The sequence below is a fragment of the Alligator sinensis genome, unplaced genomic scaffold, assembly GCF_000455745.1.
Source record: "Alligator sinensis unplaced genomic scaffold, ASM45574v1 scaffold377_1, whole genome shotgun sequence".
NCBI classification, from domain to species: Eukaryota; Metazoa; Chordata; order Crocodylia; family Alligatoridae; genus Alligator; species Alligator sinensis.
The window spans coordinates 2,268,803-2,288,677 of record NW_005842047.1 but is presented as its reverse complement, the minus strand read 5'-3'; the positions used below and the strand labels follow the sequence as shown (position 1 = coordinate 2,288,677).

General features: G+C 42.0%; 1 protein-coding gene across 10 annotated transcripts in view; it reads right to left on the bottom strand.

The window, feature by feature from the left end:
• Window positions 1–6,604: 6,604 nt before the first annotated feature.
• The window catches only part of PLEKHH2 (pleckstrin homology, MyTH4 and FERM domain containing H2), an 86,195-nt gene continuing 72,924 nt past the window's right edge, over window positions 6,605–19,875 (bottom strand). For 9 of the 10 annotated variants that reach the window (XM_025203210.1, XM_025203208.1, XM_025203207.1 and 6 more), the window contains 6 exons: window positions 16,105–16,246; window positions 15,151–15,296; window positions 14,186–14,315; window positions 13,087–13,173; window positions 10,165–10,302; window positions 6,605–8,001 (listed from right to left, as the gene is read on the bottom strand). In XM_025203210.1, coding sequence (XP_025058995.1) covers window positions 7,819–8,001; window positions 10,165–10,302; window positions 13,087–13,173; window positions 14,186–14,315; window positions 15,151–15,296; window positions 16,105–16,246 — 826 coding nt within the window. In that variant the 3' untranslated portion in view covers window positions 6,605–7,818. The remainder of the gene's footprint in view (window positions 8,002–10,164; window positions 10,303–13,086; window positions 13,174–14,185; window positions 14,316–15,150; window positions 15,297–16,104; window positions 16,247–19,875) is intronic. The other variant, XM_025203211.1, reaches the window with a different exon arrangement.

Genomic DNA, 19,875 nt, shown 5'->3' with positions numbered 1-19,875 from the left:
GGAAAGAGAGGGGAAGGACAGTACTGGAAGAAACAAGCTGTAAATATATGTTCATACAGAGTGAGTGAGCACAAGCTCTCCCCCCGTTCCCTTTTTTTTAAATTTTGTGCCGAATCGGCCAAAAGAGTTCCCAATTCTACCTACTGAGCACGGCTCAATTTTTCGAGTCTGCATGGCGCTACTGCTGCCAAGTATCCTACCTCCTCGACTCTCCAGCCTGGGGCTTCAGATGCTTCCACATCGATGACAGGCATCCTAGTGTGAGCCCAGAGGCCTTGGGGTTCAGATGCCCCCTGGTCTTGCTTGCCCCTAGAGAGCACAAGCTTTTCTGAGCTGAAGCTGGTTTCATCTGATGCGGTGAGAGGAGCAGCAGAAAGCAGAGGAGGAGAGAGAAACTAGAATGCAAAAGACAAGTGTGTGGGGGGGGGTGGGGGGGTGCGCACAGATTTGAACAGAAAATCACAGAACAAGAAATCATCCATCTATAAATCAGTGTTTCTCAACCTGTGGGTCATGACCCAAAAGGGGGTCGCAAGAATACATGAAAGGGTCAGGAATAAACTAATAAAAATGGATCAACAATCTCTAAAAATGGATTCTCCGTTAAAGGAGAAAAATGTGGAAAATCAAGGCATTTTCCAGGCAGGCTGGCAGATTTCCAGCCTGCAAGGGGTTGCTTGGGCCATCCATTTCCCACACACACCCATCCCCTACCCCACACACTCTGGGAGCTTGGGTGGGGGCGCAGTGGGTCGATGTTTACAAATGGGTCCTGGTACAAAAAAAATTGAGAAACAGTGTTATAAAGTTTGGTTTAAATGGGAACTACAGATTCTTATCCCATTAACTGGATTAGCTTGGGTGACTCCTTGTTCCTATGGGTTTAAAACTTGTTTGTTCGTTTCTTCCAGCGCTGCCCCCTCCCCGCTCTCTCTCCCTCTCTCCTTCCCTCTATCCCTTTTATTCTAATTTCTCTCTCCTTATACTCTTTCTGCACCTCCTTTCAGAGTCTCTGATGAAGTGAGCTTGTGTTGTATATATCTGGTTAGTCTATAAGGTGCAAATCTACCCTGTCTTCTACCTGAATGAGATCACCAATCTCATTCCACAGAGAACAACAAACAGCCATCAATTGGTAGGAAACTTTGATCACTACAAAAGTGACTTGGCTTTGAAATGATAACTGATAGGCTATGGTAGTGTTGTGGTCCTGGAAAACATGCAAGCAGCAAACCTTTTTTATGGGTGTTATCTTATATTGGACAGTCTAGTTGGAAAGGACATAGACAAGCTTTTGGGTACCACTGTACCCTTCATCAATTCTCAGTAAGTTAAAGGATCCTTGATGAGACTTCTGGAAATACATAGGAGGAAATGTTTTTTCCCCCCAAAAAGCAAGGCTTTTTAAGATGTTCTAATTTAGGTCCCGAAATTGAAGTTTCCAAAATCCCTTTTCATTTTTGAAAACTGTGATTATAGTTTGTTTCAGAATGGCAAAATAGTGAAACTAAGGAAAAAAGCAGGCATAAATAAACAGATTCCTAGGTACGGTCCACTTCATTTTTTCCAAATATCACCTAAGCTGTAGGAACATTTTTTTTCCTGATAATTAAACTCCTGGTTTCAGAAGACACTAGAACAAGCAAGCAGATTTTAGACACGATTCTTTATTGCAAAGGAATACAAGGTTATCTGAAAGATAGAACATAAGAAAATGTTACCGTTACAATTTGTCATGTAACATGGTACACCACGAACAGACATATACAGTAAATCACATTTTTTACACAAAAAATGTATTGCAGACAGACTGAATTCCAGGTACTTAATAATTATTTTTAATATGATTAGATCTATGACTTACACGATTACATAAAACATAAAAAGTTGGTTCCTTACGTGACTACTATATTCTCAGTTTCTTTTTACAGAAATAAGTGGTGCATAAACTATTGCAGGCTTTGCAAATGGCTCAGATTGTTTACATTTTGTTCATTTAAAATTTAGTATTTGGTTAGGATACAGCCTTGTGTGACTTGATAAACAAATTATTAAAGTTAGATATCTGAAACTGAAATATCGCACACATTTTGTTTCCTTTCACTTTGTTGGATTTTAAATAACAGGTTTGATAGATCTCTTTGGTCATTTCCTGATTTTAAGGAGAACTAAAAATATATATAAAATACTTTTACAAAGAGTGAATAGTAAATATCTGTAAAAAGAAATACAAATACTATGCGTACAAACTAGATGTGCTGTAATTATTCATATTAGAGCTACAGGTTACAGTGCAGAATAGTATTTTAAAGTTCAATATACAATTTTTGTTCCCCATTAAATTCAGCAAAGAATACTAGATATTTTTAGCTGGTCATGCTATTTCCTTCTCTTTTTTTAAATGACTATTTTGTTTTACTTAAACAAGTGTCTAATACAAAAGGCTTCAGTCTATATGGAGCGATAATGAGATTATCATGAAGTCACACTGCAACCAGTGTTAAACGATTAGAATTGTGTAAAAAAAGGAAAGGGTAGGATGGCACCTTAGAAACTAACTCATTCAGAAATGCACAAGCTTTTGTAGGTGACAGGCTACTTTGTCAGCCTACTTCCTGTGTGTTTTTCTGTATATCATTATCTTCCTCCTCTCCTTTTATTGCTTTTCAACTGATGTGGAGACCACATGGCACCAGTATTACATAATAGGATGATCCAGCTGGCTTTTGGACTGATGAAGACTGAACAGAAATGACATTCCAAACCTGGGAAGTAAGTTATGATTCAGAGTAAAGATGTGATAGCTGGCCTGGCAGAGGACACAATATCCCCCACGTAAGTGACTAGCTGCTTTGTGTCCTTCTGACCTCAGTAAATCTTTATTTCACCTACCTTTTCTGTCTTATCTCTTTTCCTGCTTTTGCATGTTTGCTTTGTTAAAAATAAAGAAAAGCAGCCACCGTTCTTAGCAGTAAATGCAGTTCAACAGAACTAACCCTTTTTTCCCCATTGCTTAACAAAAGGACAGACTCTGACCAATATCTCTCTGAAGAAAGAGACTTTGAAACGTTTTAAGTTTGTCTTGTACAACTCACTTTAGTTTCCAAAATGTTTTATGTTGTTTCTGAACTCTTTTTCTCTTGTGTGTCCCAGTCAGTAGACCTCCATGCTTTGAGTCCAGTGTGAATGACATGGTCGAGGCCTTTGTACTCATACCTAATTGTTGTATAGTACCAGGGTCATGCTGACATCTTTGATTTGGTTTTCCCATTGAAACTCATGAGTTCTGCATTCCTAATCAGTGTAGGTGAAATTAACCCCTAGTGCAAATGTACTGAAGAAATCCTATTAAATTTCTTAAAGATTAAAGTGAGGCTTAAACAGCATATGCTGTCTGCCCAGGGGTGAACTTCATTCTGATACTGATACATATTCAAGTTGTGCTAGTGTGATAGGTAAGTGAAATCTGAATAGGTAGCCAATTTCTTTACAAATGCCCTCCACTGACGAATAATTGGTTTGGTGGTTTTGATGTAAAAATTAAATTGTTGCTCAGTTTTGCAGACTGCACTAAAAACTCAGGTCTTTATTCTTTGCCTGATGGGACTGCAGCAAGCATTAGCTGTTGCTAGTCTACCCAAAGCAGAGTTAGCTCACTGGTGCTGGTACAAAAAATAGCCATTTTAGCATACTAAACTGATAGGAGAAACATACTTTTCTAACTTTCAATTTCTAAACAGTTAATCCTTATAACACACTTATGAGGTAGGCAAATGTTACTATCACCTCACTTTAGAGATGGTAAACAAGAGGATCAGAGATTAAAGCCAAAAGTTTCAAACTTGCATGCCTAAGTAAGTGGGCTGATAAGTGGTACTGAACAACTATTGTCATGAAACTAAGGCATAAAATAAAAAATGTTGGCTTAAGGTTACAAAAAAGTCACCATTATATCAGCTGTCAGAACTCAGAAGTTTATGGCTCACAGCTTTCTTCTACGGTCTGCTGCTCTTTAATTATTTTTTTTCAAAATTATAACAATATCATACTTCAGAGAAAGCATCACATTAAGAAAGTGTCATAGTGTTCAAGGGTCAGCTATGGCTCTGTACACAGTTCAGCCCAGATCCAAGAAATTTTGAGATTTTTTTTGTAGTAGAGATTGTGTGTTGCAGGCTGGGCAGTGACCCATGCTGGAAGTAGCTTTAAAGTTTATTGGAAGGGTTAAACTTCCCTACCAAATACATGGAAATTGAGGTAGTGGCTGCCTATACAGAATGGTATTGAGGTAAATAACTACCACAGCAAGAGTCAAATATTAAGGGTACAACAATTGTTGAGAGTGTGCTTTCTACAGGCAGGAAACCATGTAATAGCAAAATTTATATATAATGTATGGTGCTTTGTAAAATGCATTTGTGAGTCGAGACATTTTTTTTCTAACTATTTGAGTTGGTCTAATAAAAGATATCAGATTTACGCAAAGAACTTTGTCTGCCTATGTAAGTGAAGACTTTGTTTAAAGCATGCACAACAGATGCAGGAAGCTATTCTTCCAGTGAGAGGCATGTATACTGTACAAGATTGCTTCCCAAATTTAGAAATGTTTACAATTATTTGGACCAAAAACCTTTTACATAGAAACGAAACTGTATGCTTCATTCTCTGTATTTATTATCTAAAGATTAGGCTCTCTTATATTAATTTAAAACTGTACCATTATGAAATGGTATGTGGGACTCTGTAACTTGTATTCTTTATGTTTCTAAACTATGAGTCTGCACTGAGGGATATGCAACTTGGACAATGGAGGGAGATGTACTGGACACTGTACTGAGGGGTATGTAACTTGGTTGCTGTGGCATTATTTAGGCCAGCAATTTACAACCAGAGTGCTGTGGGCACCAGCAGCAGAGAGGAGGTAAGCAGGCTCTGGTGAGGTGGTAAATGTAGGCCAGTGGTCTCCAACCTTTTCAAGGTGAAGATCACTTTTTGAAGTAAAGGGCAATCAAGGATCTACCGCCCACACCCACACCCCACAACTCTGCCTGCGCCGCCCAGCAGGTTGGTCTGTTGGGAAGTGAGGGGGGCAGATCAAGGCCCCCATGGTGAGGGAGGGAGTGAGGCAGGGGTAAGTGGGGCCCTGGCCAGGGTAGAGTTGGAGCCTGGGTGGCACGTCCAGGCGTGCAGAGGGGCTCCTGTCAATGTACACACCCTGGCGGAGGCCCAGGGGGTTTATGCCCCCTCAATCTGTGCATGGGGCAAGGTGACTGCTGCTGTGCACTGGGTTTTGCACCCCAGGCTTTGTGCCCCAAGCTACAGTAGAGCTTGGAGCACAAAGCCCAGAGGGCAGTGGCAGCCGCTTTGCCCCACACAGAGATGGGGGGGTGGGGCATGTGCCCCTCAGGCTTTTACCGCGGTGCACGCAGTGGCGGGAGCCCCACCATGCACTTGGACGAGCAGCCTATGCTCCAACCCTCCCCCAGTCCAGCCTGGCCGGGGCCCCACTCACCCAGTGGCAGGGGGCGTGGAGTGGGATTATTCTGGCCCTGACAGCAGGGCACGTGGCTCAGCCCAGCCACATGTGTCCCGCCACTCGTACGTCCTGCTGCTTGTGCATCCCGGCCACTCCCCACGTGAGTCCCAGCGCTCCTGATTGAGGATCCTCCAACAATCGATCTGATTGACCAGTCAGTTGCAGTCAACCGGTTGGTTACCACTGGTGGCTCTTCTTTTTAGCATTCTCCTCCCCTGCCCCTCCTCCCCCCCCTCATTTGCTGCACAAAAAGGATCAATATTAAAATGTTCCTGTGGGACTTACCTTGCACATGACTACATATTTAGAGCCCTAAAACTCTGGATGAGCAAATTACATGCTCTTATTTTCTAACATGAACAACTACATAGAGAAAAGGGAATTTTCTCAGGGCTGAATTAAGATATGCTCATTATAAGCCCACTTGTTGAAGTCATATGATGATTACATCAGATTCTCAATTCTATTTTTTTGGAATGGAAGTTTTTAGTATTTATAGTTGTGCAAAAAACCTTGAAAATATGACCTAAGTATAAATAACACAGAAGCATCAGCTGAAATCTGAATTAGGCATGTGTTTATTTGCAGAATCCAGGCCTAAAGTTTGATTCTGTCTATTTTACTTAAAACCAGAGGGAAGTCTGTCTGTTGAGGGAGTGATGCAAGTTATCCTTATTGCAAGATTTCACAGAAGTGATAAGTGCAGTTTAGAGTTCCCAGGCCAGGACTTTACCTTTTAACACCGTTACCAAAATAGTGTTGAAGTCCTACAGATTAGTGGTGTTAGATGAAAGCCTTCAAAATCCTACTATCTTGTTGAGTGCATTCAGCTCTCAATCAGTCTCTACAGTTTTTGATATTATACGGATGCGTTATGTGTTCTTTTCTACAAGTTAGCTCTCTTGTAATCTGGTGCTAGTCAGTTTAGAGTATGCTCTCTGACATCTGTAAAGGGCAAAAAGTCTGAAATGCACGTGATAATTGAAATCAGAAAAAAAATTATTAACCATCTCATGTTACAGATTCAGCATTAAGAAATTATTCAAGTTTCAAATACTAAGAGGTGATTAGTATAAAAAATTTATTTAAATGACAGATATTCCCAGTAAGTAGTAGTGGAGGCAAATAAAATTGTGGAAAAAATCAGATATTTAGGTCTGAAGAGGATCTTGTTTCTATTGCGCAAGAGCACATAATACCAATATTATGGCCTGAAACACATGAATACAATACAGTGCAACATTTTCCTGTATTAGGCTTATATTAACACAATACTGCACTAGGGTGTGTACAATATATACATCAGACATTTTGTGAAACCTATGTCTCCAAGTTTACACATGAATAAATCTAACTGCTATAGATATATTCATATAAGTGCTAATGGTTTGAATTGGGTTACTTTTATGGACTAAAATTATTTAAGATCAAGAATAATGGCAAACTTAACAGCATAAACAGTTGGGTTGTTTTATTAACACAGTTTTACAAAACAAACAAACAAAAATCCACTTAGAGAGAGAGAGAGAGAGAGAGTGTGTGTGTGTGTGTGTGTGAATCCAATTTAAATTTAAGGGAAAAATGAAGAGTTTACAGAGCCCATTGCTAGAGCTCTCACAAGTAAGCAGCTGTATAATAGAGGCCAAAAATGAAACCTGAGAACATTCTTCAGTTCCTTCATTATAATAAATTATAACATATGTGACTGGTGATATCCTGCCAATATTTAATAAAAGGGATTCCACAAAAATGTCCCCTTTAGTCTATATCTAAGGGGTGCTGGCATTGCAGAAAGTAACAGTGAGGAAGTGGAAAATCTATGTATTTGTTTTCCTATAAAATATTTTTTCTCATAACCAAGATTATGCAGTGTGCATAATTTGAGAACTGGGGATAGAAAGTTGACGAGAGCATCGTCCCTGGGAAAATCTGTTGAAAATCCTTGAGTTTCTGAACTTATTCCAATGATAGGGCCTACCAAACTATGCCCTTGTGCCCTTCTTCCAAGATCTTTTCTTTTGGTTTTGTTTTTTGAGCCCTAGGTATAATGCATTTCAAGCAGACCAGATTTTGCAGTTTTCAGAAATAGGCTGAAATCATTTCATCTTCAATTTGTTGGTGATGTTTTAAAAGAGGGTATATGGGAGACTCTCATGCAGAAAGGCACAGAAATCAGTTTATTTGTTATAGACCTAAAGATGCTATGATGTCAACACATCTGAAGATGTTCAGTCAACATAAAGTATACAACAGACACAGGTTTTCACAGATACTCGACTTTTTCATAACAGAGTAGGGCATTTGGTAGGTCTGCTGTTAGAAAGAAGGGGCTGACTTCCCATTTCTTTGGTTTTCTGTACCGTTTTAAGTGATGGTAGTGCTGGAGCAGAAAGGTGATGATCAGCTCCCTTTTGTTGATGAAGATAGTTAATATAGCTGGCAATCAGAAGAGTGATCTCAAGAATCTATGAAAAGAGAGAAATAATTCTGATTTTGGGGAAAAAAACAATGATGCATTTTGACTACTAAAAAAAAAAATCATCTTTTAGCAAGTGACAGACTCTGTACTTTCATAAAGTGGTTATATCAGGGATCGGCAACCCTCAGCATGCATGCCAGAGAATGGCACATGAAGCCATTTGCTTGGCACGCCACAGCCGGCCCAGGCTCTGGGCAGTTGATGCTGGCCCGGGCTGCTCACAGCAGGCAGCTTGGAGGCTGCACACCCTGCCGCAAGCAGCCTGGCTCCGTGGCAGGCAGCAACCGCCCAAAGCTCTGGCCGGATATGGCAGGCAGACGAGAGGTTGCAAACAGCTGCACCGGGCTCTGGAGCTGTGGTACTGGCAGCAGCTGCATGCACACCTAAGGGCACATGGCAGGGAAGAGGCCGGGCCAGTACAACCATGGCCCCTCCCTTGCTGCCCACCCTGAGACACATGTGCAGCTGTTGCCAACAATGAGTCAGGCTGGCACTCAGTCGACCTCAGTGTAGCTGTTTGCAGCCTCCCTGCTGCTTACCACAAGCAGCCCAGGTTCCATGGAGGGGCCTGCCCAGAGCCCAGGCTGGCTATGGCAGGTGGCTGGGAGGTTGCAAGTCACTGCACTGGAGGTCTGCAGAGCCCCTGCCCAGCTTTGCTGGCAGGGGAGGAGCTAAGGTTGCACTGTCCTGGCCACAGGTCATGGAAAGGGGGCAGGGCTCTGGACCCTGGTGCAGCTGTTTACAGCCTGTCCGTTGCCTGCTGCAAGCCCGGGCCCCATGGCCAGTGGCAGCTGCATGTGCACCATGGGGCACGCAGTGCAGAAAGGGCTGAGGCACTGGTGACGCATAGGGGCTGCATGCATGAGTGCACGTGCACTCATAGGGGGTGCACATGCAACACCTGAGACTGGCCACCACCAACGCTGCCAGCGGCATCTGGAGGCGGTTGCCAAGGAGACGCTACCCCCTCACTGCCGACACTACCGTGGCTGCATGTGGGCAGTCCCTGCTCAGCCTGTCCTCGCCGCCAACGTCACCATGGCCGCCTACAGGCAGTCCCTGCTCACCGCTGCCACACTGCAGCTGTCTGTGGGTGGTCACTGCGCCCCCCCCAGCCTTGGGAGGCATGACATGTTCATGGGCTATGGCAGTGCAACCCCAGCCCCTACCTCACTATCTGCCTGGAGGCGTCCATGCAACCAGCATGCACAAGGATTGGACCACTCGTAGCTCTGCTCCACCCATCTGCCCCTGGAATGCCAAGTCAAGGCATGGGTTGAGGTTGGGGTGTTTTTTGACACTGGCCAAAAATGTTGCCGACCCCTGGTTTATACTTTATCAAAGAATGAATGAGGACAATTTGATTAAGTTTTTTTTTTTCAACTGCTAAAGCAGGTGTATTTTTTTATAGTACATTGAATGTTTTGTTCTATACAATGTTTTATGATTCAAGCAGCACTTTCTTGGGAGATCATTCTGCATGTCATCTTAGAGAATGATTTTATGGCATGCCATGGAAATTTTCCTAGGCCAGGGTTGCAAGGAGGAGAGAAGCACTAGGGATGGGCTGGCCCTCACATGGATGAGGTGTCTCCTTTTCCAACAGTCCTGAAGTCTGAGAGAATTGGGAGGCCATGTCCCGTGGCATCTCCATGGAACTTCCAAAACCTCCCCTGTCAGGGGATGATTTGATGTAAAGTATTTCTTGGCCTGTTTCATTTCTGAATGTACATATTTCCATGAAAAACAGGCGAGAAGGAGTCAGCATCAGACTCACTGCCGGTTGGCCAGGAGCCCGGCAGAGCACAGCGGCATTTTTAAAAAAATAATTTCCTCCCTGCCTGTCACAAACACCATGGTGCAGATGGCCACTACTGCTGTTCCTGCCTCTTCCAGTGAGATGGGGGGGGGAGGCTGTAGGCTTTTTAGCAGTGATAAGAGGCTGCTACAACTAAACCTGGTCCTCGACCTACCCCTCAGTCAATCGGAGGGGGTGGGGGAATCATAATCTGGATGTGAAAATGGCAGCTTTCTCTATGATCGGGCCACAATATTAGCAAGCTGGGCCTGTGCTTTAAACCAGACTCTATATATGAAATGGTACTTCATTACAAAACATACTAGAAATTGTTTTAGCTAATGTACTAACCTTTGGTTTTGCCATTGCAAAAAGGAGTTTTTCTGTTGGCTTGTCCTTTGTCTGGGTATTACTGACTACTAGCATAAAGTCATCTTGGTATCCTCCAAAGGTCATTAGACTCCTATGTCCATATGTAACTATTAATCGCTTTGAAGAGAGCAGAAAAGAAATGCACAAAGTCATAAAAGAGACATAGAAAAAAAATCAGATTATAGTGACTATTCCTTGAAAAAACATAGCCATCTGTTTTGCAAGACGCTCTTTTTAGCCCTTTTTGTAACATTTTGAAATTAATAATAAATTATAGGGACAGTTTAACTCAAATATCACAGTGATGAATTCCCACTGCAGTCAGTGAGCTTATAATAATGCATGGAGTTTAACGTTTGCAACTGTAACAGATTGTACACATACACACAGCCTACATTATAAGAGTCCAATCTAACTCCCACCAAATATAATGTTAAGATCTTCAGTGGAAGATGGACTGGCTCCAAATTGAACATCAGGGTCCATTCTTTCAAAAAGGAGTTAATTCCAGCCTTTATGTGTCTGTGTAAGTGACAGGTGAGGTGAATAGGTTGGGTGAATCAAAAAAGGGCAGTCTGGAAAGAGCTAAATTTCCCCAGGGAAGTCAGACTTATAAGTTGAGAAAGATAGGCATAGGTTACTAAAAGTTGAGCTGGCATTAAATTCTGTCTCAGAGGAAGAAAGCTGTTTTCAGAACATCCTATACTGACTTTATTTCATCTCCCTTTGGAAATCCTTCTGTTATTGTTGCCCTTCTCCCTTTTGTCCACATTTCCGTATTTATGATGTTTAGTTCTTGTGTACCTCTCTTAAAAATGCAAAGGAAGTTGTACTAAAACACTCTAAATTAATGCAGTATGTAAAGCTGAGATTTTATGTGTCGTGTCAGGAAATTCACTTTTAGCACTCTAGGCATTTGTATATATGCTTGCACTGCAGCACCAAGCACTTATAAAAGCACCCAGCACTGCAGCACATGCAGTTGCATAAAGATTGAAGTGTGTGTCAGCACTGAGAAAATGTGTTTTAGTTTTGAACTAAAACATCTCAAAGGTGTTTTAGTTCAAAAGCGCACCATCACCATTTTTTGTGCGCTGACGCGCATTTTGCCACTTATACAACTGCATGTGATGCAGCACAGTGCGCGCCAGCTCACATGTGGAGGAGACTCAATTAATTGAGTCTGCCCCAACCCGTTGGATCTCTGGCATGTTGTGGGACGAACAGGTATGTGTATAAATGCCCCTAATGACAATACTGTCGGGCTTCAATTTACACAGTGGTTACATTCTTGAAAAAACAAATAAATGTGCAAATAGAAATTGCGTAAAAAGATACCAGCTTTAAAATACCTATCTTTTTTAGGGAAAAAAAGTTTTAGGTTCCAGATGTGGCTGATAATTTGGCCAATAAATGCCTGTGTGTGCACGCAGCTACAGCACAGCATGCAGGCAGCAAGGAGCAGAGCCCGGCAACTTGGAGAGTTGTGTGCAGCTGGTAAGCACGGTGTGGTGGAAGGGGAGGGGGGACGGAAGGGCATGGGGGGGCAGATCAACGCCCCCTGCGGTGAGGGGGGAGTGGGGCATGGGCAGAAGCAGACACTGCACAGCTGGGGTGGGTGCAGGATGGAGCCCAGGAGGGGAAAGGTGTGCCCCCAGATCTGCATGGGGCAGGCAGGCTGCAGCTGCAGACTGGAGGCACGGCTGTCAGGTTTTTCTTGGTGGGGGCTGGGCTCAGGGTGGGTAGCAGCGGCGCTGGGAGGGAGCTACTGGGGGGGGCACTATAGCCACCCCAGATTTTGCTGTAGCCCCAACCATACCCCTTTTTCAGTGCCACCACTGCCCAGTTCAGCTCAGCCCCTGGTGAGAAGAGCCCCACACAGCTCTAACTCCAGCCCAGAGCTGCAGCCTGCCCTGCCCTGCACAGATGCAGGTGGCACATGCCCCCCCCATGCCCTTCCAGGGAGGGAGCCACCCTGTCCTGCGCCCCCTGGACAAGCCACAGCTCTCTCCCATGCTCACCCCGCCCTGGCTGAGCAGTGTATGCCCCAGCCTCTGCCCCACTCCCTCCCTCACCACACGGGGTATTGATCTGCTCCTCCCACGTCCTTTCCCTCTCCCTCTCCCCTTCCACCACAACACAACACAACACATTTACCAGCTACACTGAGAGCAGCATGGGGAGGTGCAGGGGGGGAAGTGTCCAGCTGATTCTAGACACATCTGCACATCTTGGTGACCACGCTGCACTGTGTAAAAGTGAATCCATACCATGTACAAAAATAAAGGGTCACAATTAGTTGACCGTGCATAATTGAAACCATGTAAAAAAATACCATGTAAATCAAGGCCCGACTGTATATTATTCTATCTCTTTGCAAGTATGAATTTAAAAGGGAAGCCTCTCAGCTATACCAGTTCCACTCAGCTGATTTCAATGGAATTACTCCTGATTCACCCCACTGTAAGTAAGAGCAGAATCAGGTGATTAATTTCACAATTAAAGAACTCTGGGAGATATGATATATCATTGTAGGTTACAGTTATATCATATTGCATTATACGACAATGTAAATTAAAGTCAACGGAGCAAAGTTAAGGTTATTCTATGAACTGTAATTATGAATGTCCTGACTTAATAGTTTGATATAGTATAAAACTTTTCCTTGATAAATATTGAGCAAAGAAATCAAGATTCATTGGAGCATCTGCACTAATATAACCCAACAGTTTGCAGTAACAAGTCTATGCTTTACAAGACTAATTATTTAAATAAGATTTCTAGGCCAACTTCTTTTCATGTTCAATTTCATTTAAGTCAAAGCTGATTCATCAAGGATGAATCTATACACCATATTCAGTATTAAAACTTCTCTGTAACAAAACTTTTTTTTTCTTTTACCATAGAGCTGTATTCTAAGGTGCTTATGCCATCTTCGTGTACAGCAAGCCATATGAAGGAACTTTCCAGTGTGGAAGTTGTTTGAGGCTATAAAGAGAAAAATAACTTTCTATCATTTTTTGTAAATAAGGTAACCTTTAAATATTAGGTTAATAATAACAACTAGCTGTTAGGTAGCCCCTTCCATCCAGCAATCTCAAAGCACTTTGTCAAGGGTGACAATATAATTATCTCCACTATACATATGGGGAAATCGAGGCACATGGAAGTAAAGTAAGTTGCCTGAGGTTGAAGAAGTAACAGGTATGAAAGTAACTGAGCTATGAATTGAACCATGTTTTTCCCCTGAGTTCCAGTCCAGTGCTCTATCTACTAGACTGTACTGACTCATCTAATAAAAAGATAGGTATTTTAAAGCTTGTTCCTTAAGACACCAACAAATAAATAAGTAAATAAAATGGAGCAGCAGTGGTGAAAAGCCATTATTGTATATGTTTAGGGATTTCCTGAAGTGGAGTAAAAGTGAAAATGATGCCACAGTTCTATTTATCAGACCTGCATTATTTTTTTGTAAATTCAAAGATCAAGCATGACAAGAACATTTGTTTATGTTTTTGGAATATTTATTTTGGTAAAATTTTGAGTTCATCTTCCTTGTTATTCTTGTCTCAATTCTCATTGTTTTCTTTGGTATCAGTGTTACAGGATGTTTAACGGAAATTGGGAAATCAGCATGGGAGACTGCTAAAAATATACCTTGCACATTCTTAGTGCTCCTGTAAGTTCTAATACTAATGTCTCAGCCCAACCCCTATTAAGTCAGTGAGACTTTCCACAGAGTTAAACAGGAGATGAAGCAGATCCCCATAGCACTAACTGAATATACTAAGTTGAGAAGGCAGGAGAGAAGTGGGCTATAAATTGTTAATGGGATTTATTTATTGTAAAGATTATTAAAATTGATCATTTAAAGCAAGTGCTGATATTGTACCAGAGAGTCGGTCATTAAAACATTTTGAACACAACTTTCAGCAACATTTGTTTCTCTGTAACTACGTACAAAGTTTCCAAAACCTCCAACCTACTGAAAGTTCCTTACTTTTGCTACAAACAGTTTAGCCCCGAAAAACGACCATTTTCTGGCTACTGTGAGATAAATGCGCACACAGTCTGCAGCGCTGTGCCCCCGGAGAGCCATCCATCTCGTAGACAATCGCTGACAAAGTTGTCTATTGAAATGAAACATAATGAGCACTAATTTTTGGATGCTATTGTTCAAACAGATTTAGGAAGTTTATTCATATCTTGAAAATTAATGAAAATTTTTCTACTTGGTTACGATTACTATTTAATTTATGCCTTGCAGTCTATACAAGAATTACAAGATACACAGTATGAAAACCTAAGCCAATCTTTTAACAGTTTTTTATACATAAAGCCACAACTGACTTCTTATTTCTGTAAGGTTTTGACTTGCTAAAAGCAAAGAATCTAGTATTTCCTTTTACACAAAAGACAAAAGCAGCACAAAATGAAAAATTACATTATGGCTTCTGACATATTTCTACTGATACTCAGAGATAACATCAAAATTAAGACACAAACAACATGAAATATAGATAACCTTCTTGCACATGCACACACAAAGTATTTCAGGTAGCATACCTTGTGTTCCCCTGTACTTCTTTATTTTTCTAATAACTTTTGATTCTTTTAAACTTTTTTTCTATCCCTTGTAGTTTTGTTTTTTAGGAATCACATGGAAATGTGTTGACTTTAAATCTGATACTAAATTTATGCTTTAACTTGTTTCAAATTCTTATTTTTTATGATAAAGGAGAATGAATAGAATAGGTAGAATAATGTTCATATTCCAGTGCCAGCTTCCAATGGCACCTTTAAAAGTATTTTGCAGTATCCCAGGTGCTGCAGCACGGTGGTTGAGAATCACTGATCTAAATCTTCTGATGTCATTGAAAAGGCTTTGCTTTACCCATAAGTTTAGCAGAATACAAGAAGTAAAATGTTTTTATCTTGCCCATCATACTGCTTTTCCTTTCTCACCTTAATTGTTCTTCAGAACACCCTTGTTTATACCTCTTTGGATAAAACCTCTCCACAACTTGTTTTAATGTTTGATTGGACTTAGACTGGGAAGTGCCCTGCCCTGCAGGAGTTGAGAAAGGCCTTTCAAAGTCTCCAATCTCCACCTGGTAGAAAGGAGATCTTTGTTAATGGAGAGTAATTTTAACACTTAAATACATTTTATTGCATTGTTTTATTACTTATATGCTGTAAAACCTGGCACAATTTAACAACTGAGTTACATTTTCACTGAGTTAAAAAGTAATTAGTATAACTAACATTTTGATTTTAGTTTTCTTGTTTCATTTTAATTTAGTTCTCTTATGTTTTATATTTACTACATCTAGGGTGTGTCTACACAAGATGCTAAAAGTGCAGTAGACGAATTCTACTGCGCATTAATGCATCATGATAAAAGCTGTGGTAATGCGCTAATGCGCAGTAGAATTCGTCTACTGCACATTAGCATCACTTAAAAGACATGCACTGGCACTACTGATTACAGTGCATTAAGTTAGTATCAGTTATTACAGGTACTAAACTTAATGCGCCATAATTATGATGCATTAATGTACGTGTAGTGGGAACAAGGTGTGCTGCTGCTATTTGTCCCATGGGAAACAAATGTTCCCACTTGTCTGGATGCACCCACTGATGTCAAAGGCGCAGAGTGTACTTAGCCTTGACCCCATACACGTATAGCAGTGTAGGGATGTGGCTGGGCACTTGGCACACAAAGGAATGGTGACTTTGGGTTGCCTCCATGATTACAACTGCAATTGTGTGGTTGCCAACAGCAGCTACCTTTTATTGCCCCCCTTCCCATGCCCTCCCACACATACAACTTGTCACTGAGGGCAGTATGAGGGCACCCGGTGCTGATGAACTGTTGGCATCACCCTTGCTATTGTACTGTACATGCACAAAGGTTACCTGTGCTAAAAGGGCTGCCATTTCCAGTGCCAGTTCTTTGTTTACAGGGAAAAGTCCATTTACTATATGATCATTTGTCTGATGCATCAACAGCAGCTTCTCCCTGTCTGTTTCCCCATGGACTTGAGCTGAGAAATAAAGCCTACAAAAGAACACAAAAAGTTATTTAAACATAAAAACAGGGGAACTAAATGAGCCTATAGGACTAATATTAGGATTTAACACCCTGTACTTCAGAGCAATTGGTTAGAAGTCAGCTTTAGCATTGACTACCTACATCTTATTACTATTTATGTCTGTTCACTAGGTTATATGAAATAGTGATAGGAGTCAGAAGACAGGGTAGATATGCACTAACTAAATAAGATTATATATATGAGTACAAACTTTTGTGAATTCAAGTTCACTTCATCAGATGTGAAAGAACAGCATGAAGTGCAGTGGAGTGAATGAGCATCTGATGAAGTGAACTTGGGTTCACGAAAGCTTGTACTCTTGTGGCAGTGCACTTTTGGGTGCCTGCCACTTTAAGGGCAGAAGCAGCCAGCTGCCAGGTGCCTGATTAGGGCAGCCATTTTAGGGCCCAGATACACAAGCTGGGCCAGTAGTTTGCTGCTGGCAGCCAAAGAGGTAACATCAGGTGGAGCTATGATTCAGAAACATCTTGGAGGTAAGGGCAGGTGCTATTGGGATGGTTAGGAGGCTCCTGGTCCTGGGCATGACCTGAAATTACGCCCTGCAGGGTAAGTGGGGTCTGGCAGAGCTGTCTGTGGCGGGACAGTCCCCAAGAAATACCAGACCAGGCACCCTTCCTGATGAAAGGCAGGTAGGGGACACCTTGACCCCTACCCCCACCACCTGGTGAGTAATTGGTGGAGCAGTGGGGCCAGGCATACCCTTTAATAGGTACCTGAGCCCAGCAGGGACAAAGGGTCCCGGAGAGACTGGAGCGGGGTAGTGGTGTAGTGAATAGTGACTCTGCGGGCCCGTGTATAGTAGGGTGCAGCAAGGTGCCTAAAGGACTACATGAGTTGGGGTGCAGAGTAGAACTGCAGAGGGCAGTTTGCAGGACTGCACCAGGGTCATACCGAGTAGGGCTGCTTGGGCGGTACGTGGGCCAGCCCCAAGTGTGAGAAGACAAGAGCAGCTGCCCGGTAAGGGGCTAGGTGCAAAAGCAGCCCAGCGTCAGCGTAAGGTTCCACCACATAGAGTAGGTGAACTTGTGGGATCCAAAGTTGCTGTGTGGTGGTGCTGGGAAGTGAGTAGCAAAGCCTGAAGGCCCTTGAGGGGTCAGTCAGGAGGAGCAAGGGTGGCAGAGTGTGGCCCAGTAATGGGCAGTATGTTAGAGGCCCCTTTGAGAGGGGGGCAGAGTGCAAGAGGCCCCTGTGAGAATGGAGTAGCATGTGAGTGTGAAAGAGGCCAACAATGGTCTGAGTTTGCCCCGGCCTCAGACCAGGGAGCAATATCAATCTGAATGTCATCTGGGATGCATGGGCCATAGGGTAGGGAAGGTTCACAGCCACAGATGATGGCCCCTGGCATTCGGGTAGTGTAAGGGCAGCCTTCCACTTAATAAATAATGTTAACATTTAAGTTGTGGCAGGCAAGTCAGGGCAGACTGCCCTAGTCAGGTGGGTGGATTGATTTTTGAGATCCGGCCTTGAGTTTGTCCCTGTCACAACTCTCTCTCTCTCTAGATATAGATCTATTTAATTAGTCTACAGAGGTGAATATCTACCCTGCCTTGTGACTGACTTTATGGCTAACCACCCCTCCTTAATGATATCAGTCCAGTTCCTAAGAAATAAGTATTCCCATTACAAACTCTGGCTACAGAGAGGTCAGAGACTGAATCAATACAGAGACTGATTATCCTTATCACCTTTGGTGGTATCACATCCAGATCAGTGTTGAGACATGTTTACAGAGCTGCACTCAGAAGCTTCACTGTCACTGTGCTATACCTGGTGTAGACGTAGAAATTCAATCTTTAGAACTTGGGGCTGCATCATCCAGCCTGTGGGGCTCCTTGTGGGTCTGAAAGTTTGGCAGCAGGGGCAGTGTTAATTGTGTAGCTCTGAAAATTCTAGATGACATGGTCCCATGCACTGAATCATTTCAAACATGCAGAGTTGGTCTGAGGCTGGACTTGGCATGTGGGCTCACTCTGCAGCTCTATGGCATGCTGACCCCACAATGGATTTGGCCTCCAGGCTGACCTCACCCAAGGGATCTGCCCTGCAGACCCATTTGTGCCAGTCATCTGGCCTGTGGGGCCAGAAGACTGAGCACTCCAGATCTAACCCATCTTTCAAGCTCTATTCACTACTTTAGCGAGGGGATGAAAGATTTAGGTTTTCCTGTACTTTATTTTTGCTTTAAATTATTTCATTATTTTGATCTGAGGATTTTCAGTAAATTTAGGAAATATACATGTTCATTATCTGTAAATGAGCAATAAGAAATGGAACTAAAATATAATTTTAATGGAATTGAGGGGCAATTTGAAAAGAACATGAAAATACTTGTAATCACTGAATGAATATGAATTAATGAAGTTTCATGATTTCATAAGCAGGCATTGACTTATTTAATTTCATGAAGCTCAGCATCCTTTGAAACTGGGAAAATCTTAGATCTTCCAATATTAATACAGTAGATTCCTTGTTTATGGCATATCTGTTATTTGTGCACTTTTCTGTAGGACAAAACATTTTAAATCTGTTCAATCAAATTCCGCTGTTATTTGCCTATCACCTTCTATTGTATTCCAGTTTACTGCATAAGATCCAACTACAGCAAGGGAGCTGAGCAATACACAGAAAAAGATTTCTCCTTGTAACAGATAATTTATCATAATGTTTCAAATTATAAAACATTTCTGTAATCCAGTGAACAATCAATTACATACAGCTTTTTGTGGCTTAAAATTAATAAGCACACTTTACTTTCCTGAGGTGTAGTTAAAATGTTAACTGTCATTAACTGTTGTATTATTCTGCCATGCGGGAGAACTGGGTTCAACTCCCAGACACGCATTTAACTATAGCCATTGAAACATCGGCATCCAGACTCAGTCTGGCCTTTGGATTCTGTCTCAATGGTCTAAGGGGGATAGGTTTGGGCAGCCTCCACTCCTCCATACTCCTGCCCTAGGTGTATGCACTGAAGGTCTTGGTGACCTCTCACACATATACAATGATCCAGAAGGATCAATGGTTGCCTTTTTCTAAGTCATATTAGACTATTCATTCAGCTGCATCTCAAATAGAAAGAGAACTTTTTTGTTACGTTGCTCTTTTTGCATGGGGTTTTCTGACTGTTACTTGCATGATGTGGATCAAGCATAATGGCAAAATGGGGCATAATATGTGAGTGAATAACAGCAATTTCTATATATTTTTTTTTTATTTGCCAGTGAGCCTTTAAGAGCTGACAAAAATGTGCAGAGTAAACTGAAGTGTCATACCATATTTTGATTGGGATTTACCTTACCTGTTTACGATTAGTTCCCACAAACCCTGGTGCTCTTATTAACATAGTCTTCTTACTTGCATAATTTTGTTGGGGGAGAAAAAAGGCCAGAGAAGTAACATAAATCCACTGTAGTGCTTACTAGTACAGTGGATTTTCACTTCTGGAGATCTGAGTTTTTAAAAAAAATAATTTGTAGTTTCAAGTATGTATATCCTACTAACTGGCATAATTAGCAGCTGATAATCATTAAGTGTCAATACAAGATAGGCTGCAAGTTGGTACAGAAAGTATTCC